Below are 15,978 nucleotides of genomic sequence, written 5' to 3'. Positions count from 1 at the left end.
TTTACCAAAATGTTGATAGGAGTCAGGTAGTTTCTTCTGGGGACCAGCAGAATAGAGCATAATAATATAAGACAGATCCCATAAGCTACATGTGGAAACAAATCCCATCATATTATAAACATGTCTTCCAGACAGCCTATCAATGGAAGCTTGAGTTCAAAACTTTTCAAATCAACCACCTACAGAGAGCAACTGTAATATTTACTTTCTGAAATAATCCAAACCCCTAATCCTTCTAAGTAACAACATACAAGCACACATAAGTAAAGGCATAAATTCCACATACTGAACATTTATTTGGGAGACCTTTAACAATCACATTACTCAGATACCTCATATAAGGAATGTGATTTAAATTCAGTGGTTCTGTTTGTTTAACTATTTCTGCAATCAAATTCCTTCATGTGAAGAAAGTCACGTTTGAAACTCTGTTGTTCTCTCTCATTTTCTCCCTCCCTCCCCTCTCCCTTCTCTCCTGCCTTCCTTCCCTCTCTGTCTTTCTCTCTGGAAACAATATAGTATAGACAGTTCATTTATAAAAATTCAACTGATATTATTTTCTGCAGGCAACCATACATTTATAAATATCCATAGCATAAAACACTATGTACTTCAGTTCAACTAATTCTAAGACATAAAAATCTTACTGACTGAAATTAATTAACAAATTTATAGAAAGAGAATGTAAAAGGTATTTGTTTTAAAATTTTAAGGCTATTCATTTAGCACTCATGACAATTATCTTTATTCATGATTTGACTGTCTCCCACACTATGAAATGAATCATTATTAATTTGCAGCACAAAGAAAAGCACCCCAAACCCTGAACTGTTATTAAATCATTAAACTCAGAGAAAAAAATTCAAGTGCACAGAGATGCTCACAATTGAACTTAATGATAGACTGAACTAGCTCTATTTAAAATTTCTTTCCTATATTATTTCCCAAGCAAAATAGACTCGTTATAGCAAAGAAAAACTGCCATAATGTATTTAATTGCATGTGGCCACTTTCGTACTTTTATTAATGTAATTACTGAAGTTCTGTGTTCTAAGGTATACATTTTACTTTGTATCCATGGACCCTCCTTGATACATAAAAGTATCATCAAGTATGTAAAAGATAAACAAGTCAAGTAATAAAGCAAAAATAGGACAGTAAAAACAGTATGATATTCACTTTTGTTTCCTTTAAGACAAAAATGTTCTTAATAATTGCTTGCTATTGGCTCACGGAACTAGAGAGTGTATATTAGAACCTCCGTACTCAGAACAATGATTTTCTTTGGTTGTTATTTGTCTAAGAAGCAATAAGCCGTATAATTTGGAAGAAGAAAGCTACTGAATCCTTCAGAAAACACAACCTGGCAGTTTATCTTCAATGCAAATGAATGAGGCGGCAGGAGTGTGCTGGAGAAACCAGTCTTCGAGGACATCATGTAAGGGAATCCAGCTGTGCTTGTATGGTCTCCAGCTATTTACAAAGACAAAAAAAAAAAAAAAAAAAAAAAGAGAGAGAGAAGTTGGTGAAGACAAAGAAATTCATGTGAAGTGTTGTTTAGAAACACGCAAATGAAGGAAAAGAATGGTATTGTCAACTACATGTTTTAAATCTACTCATACAGCAATAAATATACTATTTAGAAAATTTTTCTTTTTATGTGACGATATTAGAATTCCTGTTTGCTGAGTTTTCAAATTTGTAAAGAAGGATGTCTAAATATTACTGTTTTAAATGCGCCCAGCTGTTTCATTTTAATTGATCACTAAAGATTTTTAAAGGGTGGGTGCTGCGAGGGGATGGGAGGAGCAGTGCATTTTCCTGGGTTATAAAATCAGTATTCAAAAAGAAACATCAGTATTCAAAAAGAAACCCTCAAAGATAAATTTTTAAAGGCCTGGTATCTTCCTTTTTCCCTGGGCCCAGAATTTAAAATATTTAACACTACCTATATTTAAACTGCTAGTGTGGCTAGATACCACACAGTTCATTACTTAATGTTTTACATTAAAGCAACAATCCTATTGCTTTAATTAAAACCATATCCATTTTCTTCCTGATTTAGTGTGTGAGATTCTCTTCATCTCGGCAATGCTTCCTACTGTGAAACATAAGGTGTTTACAAGGGAAGTTTAAAGAACTTAGCTTCATAATAGGGCATTTAAAAATAAGAATTCATAAAATGGAGGAAACATTGTGAAAAATCCCACATATCAGAAATTATTTTAAAAATACAGACCTTGTTATAGAAATCAAACAATTCCTTGTGACTGAATTCCACAAGAACTTTCTCCAGGCTCTGTGAATAAAAAAGGAAGGAAGGAAAGGTGGAGGGGGGATGGGAGGAAGGAAAGAAGGAAGAAAAAAAAATTTAGTTGTGTATAATCCACACTGCATTTTTTTTCCTCTCCAGCTAGCCCCAGAATATGCCATATTATTCTCAGAGTGGTTTAAAAAAAAAAAACAACTTACCTGTTCTACTCAACCCTACTATTCCGAGACTCACAAATACATTTAATAACACTCCACTTAAGCAAAAGGTTTCAACTCTATAGGGGTATCCGTTCTTTAAGTTGATTCCACAAAGGTTAATAAAATATATGCCAACAAGAGAACAATTTCATTATCTATTTTTTTCAAGACAGAGATTATACCTGCGATTATATTTCATCTTTCTCAGCAGTCCATTTGAAATCTAGTAAACACCATTACACAAAGGCACTGGAGGCAGCATATCTGATTGAACTCACCCAGCCATTAATGCCACACATCAGCACAGCTGCCGCCTCCAAGCGTGAATCTAACAGTTATGATCTTAACATGCTGAGATTGTTACCTTTTTTAATGTACAGACTCAGCAAAAGTTAACAATTAACACAACAGCTTCAAAGCTGGGACTTAATTATGCTCCTTCCTTTCACCTTACATGCAGCAGAGAAATCTTGATGGATGCTACAGATGCTAAGTAATATTGTTTATGCATGCATGATGGTGCAGGAAAGCGCAGCACATTACCAACCCACTCCAATCTACTTTTGGTTGATTTTGTAAACTGAGGATCTAGTTTCTGAAGATGGTTCAGATATGTCTATTTTATTCAAGGTACCTTTGGGAAATGGAAGTTAATGAGGAAAGAATGCCAAGAATGTGTTACCTGCTCTGACCACACTATCCTGCTCACGTGACATCAAACAGCACCATGAACTGAAGAAGTGGAAAGCTTGCGAACAGTCATTGATTCATGCACTTAGTTGTCTGTGGTCATTTCCAACACTGTATTCTAGTTCTCAGGTTCTACTTTCATTTCCTTCTTTGTTTTAATGATTTCCATTTCTATTTACAAAGCCAACATTTTCAAAACAAGTTATCTGCAGCTAACTTTAGGAGATCAATGGGGCTACACTCAGAAAGGGCACCTCCCTTCTCATGAAGCCTCCGCGCACAGGATCAAATCTCACACGTCTTCGTTTCCTCTTACACACCCATCTTTGAGCTTTAAAATGAATGAAGCAGCACACCAGTTTTAAAGTGTCATCCTTTACAAATGATAAACAAAAACTATGAATTTTTCAAATTACATTAGAAAAATCAGTTAGTTAATTGGCACATATCACAAAACCTCCAAAGTCTGCATCAGCTTTATCTAGCAGTGCTGTGTTTCCTCCCAGCAGCTGAAGGGAGATGATAAGTCTAGCTGTACCCTAGGGAAAAGCAAAACAAGTTCATTACTTTATCCTCCAAGCCAAAGGTCAGGAGAGACTAGAGACTAAATCAGTATGTGAACAACTAATTTGCTGGACCCTAGAGAGGTAGCGGCCAAGCTAGGCTCTTGTTTCCTGCATTTTGCTTTGCTTCCTTTCAAAGTAGTATTTCTTAAAATGTTATATTGAGGAAAGGGAAAGAAGGGAACTTTAAAAAAAATACTTCTTAAAATAACAATAACTAAAATAATGTGAGTATGTGCATTAGTGTGTATATCTATAGATGTGTATTTATTTTATATACACACACACACACACACATACATATCCATAATAGTAATCCCTTGGCATCCTGCAGCAGATTGGTGCCAGGACCACTGTGGATACCAAAATTTGTGGATGCTCAAGTCCCATAATCTCCACTCCAGATCTGGGGTTCCGAATCCGTAGATTCAGCCAACTGTGGATGTGTAGTGCCACAGTATTTATTGAAAAAAGTCCACATATAAGTGGACCTGTGCAGCTCAAGCCTGTGTTCAAAGGCGACTCAATGTCGTGTCCTGCTTTACTGAAATACTCAGCTCTAAAAGGAAAAAAGCTGATACCTGGTAGAGTCCCTCATGCTTGGCATCATGACTGGGAGCTGCTACCATGATCGTTTCCCATTCAACGCACAATGACTAAAATGGAAGAACATGGGAGTGGTTTCTAAGTGTTTCATGTCTATGTATAGAGAGATTTTGAGAATCCATGTTTACCCAAGGGGTGGCCGAGGGTAGCTGTCTTCTAGTTTTTTAGGGGAGTAAGGATGGAGCTTAGATATGTAGGATAAAAAGGAAAAGGGGGCTGGCGAGGGGCCAACTGCCCACATTGTCATGTTCTGACATGAACCCCACAGAGTCCAAGAATTTTACATTCAAATCTGGCCTCCAGGACATTAGGAATGTATCTTATCAAGAAAAAAGTATAACTCACATTTAATTTTACAGTCTGATAGCTTTATTTATGACTTTGAATTTAGAATAGACCATGGCCTCCATTTTTACTCCTTCTTCAGGCCCTACAAACATTAGGAGGAGGCCTGATCAAAACCTTTTCTGGGACTACAGCATTTTTAGGTGGAAAACACATTCTTAGCTCTCCTTGCGAATATAACTACAGGGTCACAAATTTGCTCATCAAACCAGAATTAACTCTTTAACTTCAATGTTTACTCTTCAGAAGACATGTGGAAGGTTCAAATGGAAACTAATTACAATGTTGGGTCAATTATATCTCAATTTAAAAAAAAGCCACCTGGGTGTTAGCATGTGGCTGGGGAGAAGGAGGAAACCATCAGGAGACCCTTTGGTGCCATGTTAGATTGTTAAAAGGGACTCCAGCCAGTGTGAATGACTGGGAAGCTGGCTGGTGGTGAAATGCAAGGGCTGGGGGGCGGGGAGGGGACAAACAATTACGGACAGCCCTTTTCTTGGCAGGTTTCCTGGCAGGTTCCCCAGCTGAGAGGGGATGTATCCAGGTTGTCCACGAAACCCTGAAACATATGAAAATATATGCTGAAAGGGGTGAAAATCTGTATAACTACTCTGGAAACTTGTTTGGCATTGTTTACTAAAGCTAAATACATGCATATCCTATGACCCAGAAATTCGCTCCCAAGTATTAATATTGAGCTTAATAGAAATGTACATACTTGGGAACCATGAGATAGGTAGAAGAATACTGACAGCATTATGATTCGAAAAAATCAAAAATGGAAGCAGCCAAAATTTCTTTCAACAGGAGAATACATAAACTGTGTAGAGTAATACACACTGGAAAGTTACACAGACACGACAATAAGCTACAGCCAAATACAAGACCATGCACGACTCCCACAAAATAATGTTGAATGTCAGAGGCAGGCACAGGAGAACACGTGTGATCAATTTCATGTGTATGAAGATACAAAAAAACAACAGAAAAGGCTTTAGAAACAAATGCTTATGTGGTAAAACTATAAAGTAAGGCACCAAAAATATTACCAGAAGTATCAGAATACTGATCACATCTGGGTCACTGGAGAGAGGTAGTAATTGGGAGGAGGCGTAAGAGCAGATTCTTATTTCTTCTTTTTCTTCTTCTTATAAATTAAGCAATAATTTATTTCTTGATCTTGGTGGTAAGTAAAAGGTATTCTTTTTTTTTTTTTTTTGGCAAACCAATGTACTCTTTTTCTGTATATTTCCCCAATTACGAAAAAAATGGCATTGTTATGTATTAAATTCATTCATTCATTTTTATTCAGTAAATTTCTATTAAATACCTACAGTAAGACCTGTTCTAGGTGCTATGTAAATAGCAATGAACAATGGAGACAAAAATCCTCCACATTCTAGTTGAAAAAGATAATAAATAAGAAATCTAACAATAATAATAATAAAGAATCATCATAATTCACAACATATGTATAGGTATGTTTGCTGGTGGTAAGTGCTAGGAAGAAAAATAAAGCAGGGAGAGGGAATGTGTGTTTGTTTGGTGGTAAGTAGGGTTAAGGAGATTCAGGGTTAGGTCATCAAAAAAGGTCTCACTGAGATGGTAACATCCAAGTTAAGATCGAAAAGAAGTGAAGGAGTAAAAAAGACTACAGGATGGGAGAAAGTATTTGTGAATCATTCTCTAATAAAAGTATAATACCCAGAATATATAAAGAACTCCTGTAATTCAACAACAAAAAGACAAACTCAATTAAAAAATAGGCAAAGGACTGGAACACACATGTCTCCAGAGAAGATATACAAATGGCAAGCAAGCATATGATGAGGAATTCAGCATCGTTAGTCACTATGGAAATGCAAGTCAAAACTGCAGTGAGATACCACTTCACACTTACTATTAGGAAGATCACATATCTTTTTTTAATGAGGGGAAAAATACGTCGGTGAGGATGTAGAGAAATTCAAGTCCTCATACACTGTTGGTGGGAATGTAAAATGGTGCCGGAGATGCAGAAAACATTGGGAGTTTCTAAAAAAGTTAATGAAAGAATTACCATGTGACCCAGCAAGCCCACTCCTGAGTATACACCCAAAATAAACGAAGGCAGGAACACAAACAGATACTTGTATATCAATGTTTCCAGCACCTTTTCAACATCTATGTGAGGCACTATGTTGACATCGTACCAGTTAAGATGCTGACGCACAGTACTGCGTTTTCTACCTGCTTACTCCTCCATCAACCATCAGTTTAGGCCCTGTTGTGGGCTGAACTGTGTCTCCCCCAAATTCATGTTGAAATCCTCACCACTCCAGTACCTCAGAATGTAACTGTTTTTGGACATAGGGTCTTCAGAGATACTAAAGGTGAAAAATGAGGTCATGTGGGTGGGTCCTAATCTAATATGACTGCTGTCCTTAGAAGAAGAGATGAGGACGCAGACACACACAAAGGAAAGACTATATGAAGACAATGGAGGAAGATGGCCATTATAAGCCAAGGAGCAAGGCCTTAGAAGACACCGATCCTGCTGACACCCTGGTCTCAAATTTTTAGCCTCCAGAGCTGTGAGGAAATAAATTTCTGTTATTTAAGCCACCCAGTCTGTGGAACTGTGTTACGGCAGCCCTTGCAAACTAACAGAGGACTCCTCACCTCTGCTGGGACAGAGAGAAGAGATGAAATCTACCCTAAGAGCAATGGAAAGCCACTGGAGAGTTGTAAGAATGATATAATTATATTTACATATTAACAACTCATTTTGGCTTTTATTTGTAAATGGATTAGAGTTGGATAAACTGGATGTGGAGAAACCGGTTAGAAGGCTATATTGCATTAGTCCAGGCAAAAGACCTAATCTAGTGTGACGGCAACGGTGACAGAGAAAAGTGAAAAAACTCGAAATATGGTTTAGAAGAGATAGCACCGAGGGACAGATCTAAGTTGGAGGAAGAGGTGAAGGAACAGAAATGAATCAAGAATGACTCTTGGGTTTTTGGCAAGACAAACTGATGGATGCAGCCAAGATAGGAAACTCCAGAGGAGCAGATCTGAAGAAAGACAGACTCAAAGGTGCAGTTTCAGATACAATTAACTTGATATGTCTGTGGACTGCTCTGAAAAGACGTGAAATAAGCCTAGAAAGCCAGAAAAGAAATTTAGGTAAGAGATATACATTTGGGAGTTACTGATATATTGCTTTTTAAAACGGAATTAGATTGCCCAGGAAACAAACGAAGTATGAGAAGAGAGGGCAGCCTGGGGCTGAACCCTATGGAACTCCAATATTGACGGCAGGAAGGTGTTCCATAAATGACGAGTACCACCAGGTTCACAAATGTTTCTGCATGGTAAGTGGAAATGTATGGCATTTATTACATGAATCAAAATAATTTAGTAAGTTGGCACACAGGCAATAAAACTGGGTGGCTTGCCTTCAATCTTCCATTTTCCAGTAAAACCCATTAAAGTCACTAATATTGTTAACTAAACACACACAGACTAGAAGATTTACTCCCTCTCTTCTGTCTTACACATATAAGATTACAACCAAGAACCTATTTAGGAAATTCACCACTTACACTGTTAGGAAATTCACCACTTACACTGTCTAAGCCAGTCTCATGCATTAATATCAAACTTAGACTTTCTGCACCCTCTCTGAAAAACACTGCAAAGTGAAAATGAAAGTGCAAAGATTAACATTCTGCCAGTTTCTTACAAGGGAAGAAATATGTATTTGTTCACCCACTTCTTTTTCTTTTAAATGTGTAACCCTGTCTACCAGTACCTGGACAAGGTTGCACATACCCATTAGCAAAATTCTCATGGAAACAGAATTCAGAGAGGTGGTCAGAGAGGTCTAACTTGATGAAAGCTGACAGTAAAAATAGTTTGCTTTCCCATTAGTTAGATATTAGGAACACATACATGTTTTCTAAAACAGAAATGTATTAGCTTCTTCATGAATTATCTAAGTAGAAATAATCTCTAAATAATATAGATATAAATTAGATAAGAATTAAACTAAGTTTACATAACTTGGCTTTTAAAATTAAGTTGGATATCAGAATTAGAAATCATACAATTACCTTTTCACCTAGAAAATCAGAAGTAGAGGACTCCAGTAAAAGAAAAACTACTGATCTCTTGTCCTAGTTAAATCTAAAAAGAATTTGCGAGGTCCTTTTCAGTTAGAGAAATGAAGGATAGAGGTAAAATTTAAATAATATTTCAAGTTCTACTGAATGGGTTTATAAAACAAAAATCATCAGGAACTATTCAATAAAAAATACATCTATAAATTATATTCTCTACAATGGTAACTACATTCAGTTGTAGATCATTGTAAAAATATTCCAGTATCTCTATTATTATTTGCTGACTATCTTCACTATTATTGAATAGTTAGTGAAACTTTCCTCATACATACAAACATTAACCATTTCTGCCACCTATAATATTCAGTTATTTAATAAACATTCAAACAGTACTGATACAAAGATGAATAAGCCATAGGAAAGAGTATACTCTGGACCAACGACAGATCCTTTTCTAGGTAGGCAGGTTGCCCTTTACAGCTGAGCTTCCCACAATAGCAAGAATGTACATGGAACAGTGAGAAGTGAAGGGAATCTTTGCCCATCTGTCGGATCCATGGAATTAATCCTGGCAACCAGCGGGGTAACAGATCTTACAACCAGCTCTGATTCAGAGGATGCCAGCTTGAGAAGGTACAGGCAAAACGTCCTAGGAAAAGAGAAAGAGAAAATTTCCACTCGTCTGTGAGGCAGATGGACTACACAGTCTCCTAAGGCTCTTCTCAGTTCTGTGACTCAGGGATGCTGAAAGGCACAAGTGTGTAGGCAGAGTAACCTGGGGAACTGACGTAGTCAGAGAACCACAAGATGCCAGTAAGAAAGAGCTTAGTGATAACCTGCCTCAACCCTCTTACTTAACAGGTGAGAAAACAAAGATGAACTAACTCATGTAAAGTATCCAGTGGTGGGACTAGTCACTGTTCTTTCCACTACATTATTATGGAAACTTAGGGTAAAACAGCATTCACCTGCATATCAACTTAATTTATAGAAAAAAATTCTCCCCATGAATTTGCATAATTACTTACCTTCTCTGACTCATTCTACACAGAAATACAGAAAAGCTTTCCTGAGGGTAAACAGTTTGATAATTATGGTTGACGAGGTGCCAAGTAAGAGGTGTAAAATGTCAAGTTAAAGCCTTGAATGTCTCAAAAATTTTCAGAAAAAAACAAGCAACTCTCTTTGTCTTATTACATTAATTTTTATAAAAAAAAAAGCTACTGTGAAGAATTTACAATAATTAACATACTACAATTGCCATGCTTATAATTCTAATTCCAAACAAACAAATAAGACTGTTAGCCCGACGAATATACCACATCACACAGAGAAACAGAGCAAGAAAATGACTACTGTCACCTGAATATGGAGCTCATTTCTATTACTCTCTCAAGCCCTGTGATTTCAAAGGTTCTTCATTAAAATACTGCCCACTCTAGCAGGCTCCAAAACCTCACAGGCACGGCCCTGCTGTTTCAGGAAAGCACTGGGCAAACTGAAAACCCTGAGCTTATATCAAAGTTTGATAGACGTTATAAAAGAATAACTGCAACAAATAAACATAACATAAGCCACAAAAGGCATTTTCCTAGGGTCAAATCAACCAAAATTATAACTTGCCTTTTTTCAATCTTTGCAAAGTACAGTTTGACAAAATGCTTATCTGTTTAAGAATATAGGTGGGCAGTATAAAACCAGCACAAGCAAATTTTAAGCTCATTAGCACGGCATTCAAGACTCCCAAAATCTGGCCCATGCCTCCACCTGCCCCCTATCTCCTGGCATTATCCGAATGCACTGCATGCGGCAGCAGTACCAGCAGTGTTCTGCACACTGGCCTCCAGGCCTTTGTTCACGCTGTTCCCTGCGCTCACCCAGTAATGCTCCCAGATGCTCCTGTGCGTGCATGTGCGCACACACGCGCACATATACCAGCTCTTTCATTCAGCTAGATCCTTTAGTACTCAGTCCAGCTGACATCACAGCACCCTGGGCAGATCTCTGTCTTTGCCTTTCCCTACTGTATCGTATGGAATTACTTACACTTGTACCATTGATGGTGGGTTCTTCAAGGGCAGGGGCTAGCCTTTATTTTCTTTATTGAAGTCTATTAGCCTAGTATGGTACTTGATCGTAGTACTCAGTAACTTAATATATATTTGTTATGCTTAATTTTAAGAAGGGGAGACTGCTAAACTTAAATATGTTCCCTCTCACACCATTGGGGGGGGATATTATACAGGTAGAGTATCAGAATAAATAGATTTTGTCTAAATGATGACAATGTTTTCAGATTATTCTGTAGCATTTGTTCCAGTGATGACAGTAGTCTTATAGGTCTTATAACTCTTGTTTACTCAGTAAACATGTGGGCTACAATAATTAAACTCTAAGTACTGATTCCCCAGTTAGCTTGAAAACTGGCTTCTCATACTTGAGGCCCCTGCCTCAAACTGGTGAAAACACAAGATGTGAGGTTTTAGCTAAAAACACAGTAATTGTGTCTGTCAACATAACAACAATGCATTTTTGGCTAGAAACTTCTATTCAATATAAAAATTGTGTAAAAATGTATATGAAATACTGTCACTAAATGTTTAATGAGGGATGTATACTTCAGTTGACAGGACATTTAATCTGTTATCTGTATATGCTCCTTTCATTCTGGCTAAAATATTATTTTATTCTTGTGTAGACAAAACAATATGCTTGGCAGTCATATCCTCACCATCCTTCAACAATGTGCTATGGATGAGCAGATCAGAAACTTGGAGCCAATCAAAATGCATCTCCTATAGTATTCATTAACTATAATTTATTATGCGTATGCTGATATGTCATTATGATTTTCAGCTTTGGTATTGAAATATTTAGCTATGGTTCCTGAATATAATCAGCAAGATAAGAGGCTTTGAATATGATTACACAAAGCTCCTTAAATACAGTGAGAAATTACATTAAGAAGAGCACTGACAGCTAGCAAATGGAGCTTTTTTCCTGTAATAAATATTACAGGTGATGCTATCTTTTTCTGAAAATTATACTTCATTCTAATTATAAGTACTTATTTGATTATTGAAGCTTTATCATTACAGAATAAGGAATAGCTGCATTACTTCTCAAAACATGTGTTAGTACTGTAGCTGAGGGATTTCGGGTAAACTACAAACACCAAGCTGAAATCATATTATGTTCCCAGAGTATAGTTTTAAAGACTATGAGCTCGATGCCCAAGTTCGGGTTTCTTCCTTGTTCATAAAATCACTTTACTGCACTGATAGACAGAAAATTGGATGGTGTGTGTATTTTCAAGAGCCACTATGTATTTTGCACCCTAAATTAAATAACCTAATGTAATTCACAGTGTTAAGAAAAAGGCAATTAAGAATATATTCTGGCTTAATTTTTTTCCACCTTGTACTCTCATGTCAGTCTTCAAGGAAAAGACAACCAATATGTGCACCTAAATGGGTATTATTTTCAAAATTTAGTTACAATTCACACTTCTTATCAGCTAACTGTAAGCTCTGTTTCTGCAAAGTAATAAGGGTAAGTTCAACATTTGCTTCATGTTATGAGGGGCATTGAATTTATCACATAATGGGCATCTGAAAATCCACTGTTCACCTGCAGTGTACTAACTGGAAACCTCCTACTTCACCCTCAACACATGTGAACCCAAAGTCCTAAAGATGGGCAGGTACAACAGCTAATTTCCTTATGGGGTTAATTTAAGGCAGTAACTGTCTAGAAGAGATTGTTCACTTGTAATCATGTTGTTCCATTACAAATCTTTAACTTGTCATGGTGACAAATGAAGACTGAGCTCATTTTTCCAGCCACATTTGTTCCCTGTAACCTAATTACCTATTTATGATTTGCAAATTCCTCTTGGAATCATCAAATGAACTAATAATGCAGATTCTAATGAAATGGTTCTAACAAGTTGATACTTTTCTATAATCCTAAATTTACCTGGAACTCATAAATAAGATTTCCATTTTACATTTAAAACATAGTTCTGGGGCAAACTACCACGAGCTCAAAACAGATAACAGCACTGGGAAGTAGTTCAGTCTGTACTATGGCACTCGAGTAAATGGTGCAACGTCAGTTTAATTTTTAATTTAGGGATGATAATAACACTGGAGAACTTAACTTACAGTTTTTTTTTAACAGTCTTATGGAGGTGATTACACACCATACAACTCACCCATTTAAAGTGTATAATTCAATGGCTTTTAATATATTCACAGAGTTGTGCAACTATCACAATGAATTTTAGAGTATTCTGTCATCCCAAAAAGAAACTATATGCCCTTTAGCTATCATCCACTAATTCTGCTAACTCCTTGTCCCCCCAGTCCTAGGCAACCAGAAATCTACTCTCTGTGCCTACAGTTTTGCCCATTCTGGAAACAATATAAATCTTAAACACATTCTCTAAAGCAAACCAGTATTTAAGGAATGGGCTATAAAAAAGTAGAGCTTTTTTGCAAAAACAAAAACTGAGGAATGCCTTGAGAGGTAGGATAAAAACTAGAAAAGTGCTACCATGGACCCTAAAGGAAGACAGAGTTGTAAGAAGGAAACAGTGATTCAAGTGTCGAAGGCTCCCAAAAACCAACTGCGACAACTGATAAGCTTTTGCTTTAGATTCAGTGACAAGAGAATGTTACCGACATTGGCAGGAGGAGTTTTGGTGGATTGGATGGGAGGAGCTAATCCTCGCTGATTAGGGAGATGAGGACTCAGTACTAAGTAAATGAATGTAAACCAGGGGTTGGTCAACTATAGTCCACAGGCTAAATCTGGCTTGCTATCAGTGTTTATAAATAAAGGTTTACTGGAACTCAGCCACAGGCATTTGTTTACATACTGTCTGTGATTGCTTTCATGTTATAATAGTGGAGCTGTATATATCCTGTAAGCTTTTAAAAATATTTACTATCTGGCCCTTTGTAGAAAAATAAGTTTGCCAACTCCTATTGTAAACAAATGTCTCAAAGTATTAGTTCTACTTACCAAAAGCGACCTAACAGGCACTCACATTCCACACTATGTTCACTACTACCAGTTTAAAAGGCCTTGTCGTTTATACATAAGTGGAAGTAAAATCAGTTGTATTGAACACAGCCTAATTACTCATCTCAAGATTGAGATTTCAGGCCCTCTCCACTACCATTTGCTGCACTGCTGTTTACAGGAAAGGCTGGAGATAGTTGCAGAGGCTGTTAGAACACCTCTTTGGAATAAACAGAACAGATCACTTAGCAGCTCATATTTATATAAATTTGCAAATGACAGTAAGGTCTTGTATCACGTAAACTTCTTTAAGAGAATGCAAATGTGATTTTAAAACTGGCATTTAAAAAAAGTAATTTGTGCCTCAAGTTTTACTTTTTTCTAAAGTTTATTTAAAACATGCCTTTTTTGAGTGATTAGTCCCAAGTATTTAATTTTAATGAGTTATATATTCATATGAAGTCCATAATAATTTGTACGTCAGTTTAAAACTCTGGTTTATCTACATAGAGAAATAAGAAGCCAAAGGTTTGAGTCAGAAACATCAAAACAGCTCTTGCTATATGTGGTCTTTGCCTGGAATGACTCATAACATAATAAAGCTACACAATTTGGTTTAATGTTTTGTATCTGTTGATGATTAGAGTGGCTATGTGCCTCTCTAGCCTAGTCATTAATATTAATGAGTTTTGTGACCTAGGCCAAGTTAATAAAACAAACCTTTAAATAACCTATTAAAATGTCCTCAATAATAATTCTGAACTTGAAATTGCTTTACATAATTCTTTTACAGTGCTGGAAAATAAACAAGGGTTTCAAAGGCATTTCCTAACCCAGATGGGAAAAAAATGACAGAATGCTGCGAGTATGCATCAAACATCACTTTTTGATTACAGGTCACACAGACTGCTTCAAAATCATAGATGAACTGAATAAGGAATTAAGACATTCATCATTCCATAGGTGATTGGAATACAACTTAATTTAAGAACAGGCTAAATTTGTGTAACCCCAAAGCAATTACAAGTAATTTTTACTTTCAAGTCAGATCTGAGTTAACAAAAATAAAACTGATGAGGTGGATGGGATTTACCCAAATAGCTGTGAAAAAATTACTCAGTTGTGTCATGGAGTTGGGAAAAGCCAATTATTTTATAAAAGTACTGAAAGTTTGCAATGTTACTGGAAATAGGGTGAAATAATGGCTTAAAGGTTTCTCTTTTAGATATTTATGATACTGGCTTACATAAAAGTTTGCAGAAACTTGTAGAAGCAGCCAAGGATGGTGTCGTAAATCAGAACCCTTCCAAACAGACACAGCCTCCTTCTAGATGGGCCAGACTTAGTAATACAATACAGTATTATTGGTAACAGAGCTAACGGATGCCCTTCTTAAAAGACCATCTTCCACATAGGTGGCTTAGGAGTAATAATCATATTACTGGTCATGCTCTCTGTTTGCTCTCGGTTTGAAATGTGAACCTAGTTCATGGAGAGCACTTATATTTATGTAGCAGAACTAGATGTGAGATAGGTTCTGAAGTACACAAAACGCGCTGAGCAGGGCTGGCACTGTTCCGTACTTTCACTTGGGAACGCTTCCCAGGATTATTGAAGAAAGCGGTACCCCTTCCCCCTTCCTCCCCATTCCCTGTGATACTAACTGGGCCAAGCACTTAGTTCGCAAAAGTCAGCATGCTGACTTTGCTTAAATTCCCCTTTTTCAGTCTCACCTTCCTCCAGATCGTTCTTAATGCAGATGCCAAGTTCAGTTTTTAAGGTGCCACTTTCATCAGGTTGCTCTTCTACTAAAAACAGTCAGTATCTCCCCCATTATCAACGGTTAAAGTTCTATGTCTTTAAGCTTTCCCTAAACATCTCCCAGTCTACCTTTTCCTTTTTAATCATGAAATATTTAAAATATTAAAATTATAAGGACTTACACAGCCAATATTCATGTAACCCAACACCCAGATATAATTCAGATGAACATTTTGCCTTTAAAAAGAGTAAAGAAAGAATACAGTTAAATTTGCCACTACTCATCTGATCGCCTTCCCCTTAGTAGAAGGATAAAGACTGGCTAGAGATAAAAACATAAAGAAGGAAATAAGAAACAACAAACAAAAGACTTAAAGATATAAAAATATAGTTCTTAACTATATCGA

At 36.7% G+C, this 15,978-nt stretch overlaps 1 protein-coding gene across 3 annotated transcripts in view; it reads right to left on the bottom strand.

Moving 5' to 3' along the window:
* Positions 1–272: 272 nt before the first annotated feature.
* Positions 273–15,978, bottom strand: part of COMMD10 (COMM domain containing 10) — a 161,136-nt gene continuing 145,430 nt past the window's right edge. Inside the window, exons 6-7 of one of the 3 annotated variants that reach the window (XM_031448857.2) lie at positions 2,240–2,299; positions 273–1,473 (exon numbers count right to left, since the gene is read on the bottom strand). In XM_031448857.2, coding sequence (XP_031304717.2) covers positions 1,435–1,473; positions 2,240–2,299 — 99 coding nt within the window. In that variant the 3' untranslated portion in view covers positions 273–1,434. Of the gene's footprint in view, positions 1,474–2,239; positions 2,300–2,446; positions 9,432–15,978 lie in introns of those variants that run through there. The other 2 variants (XM_031448861.2, XM_031448859.2) reach the window with 2 other exon arrangements.

This window comes from Camelus dromedarius, chromosome 3, assembly GCF_036321535.1.
Source record: "Camelus dromedarius isolate mCamDro1 chromosome 3, mCamDro1.pat, whole genome shotgun sequence".
NCBI lineage: Eukaryota > Metazoa > Chordata > Mammalia > Artiodactyla > Camelidae > Camelus > Camelus dromedarius.
Note: the sequence above shows the minus strand (reverse complement) of the source record. Positions and strands in the feature narration are given on the sequence as shown.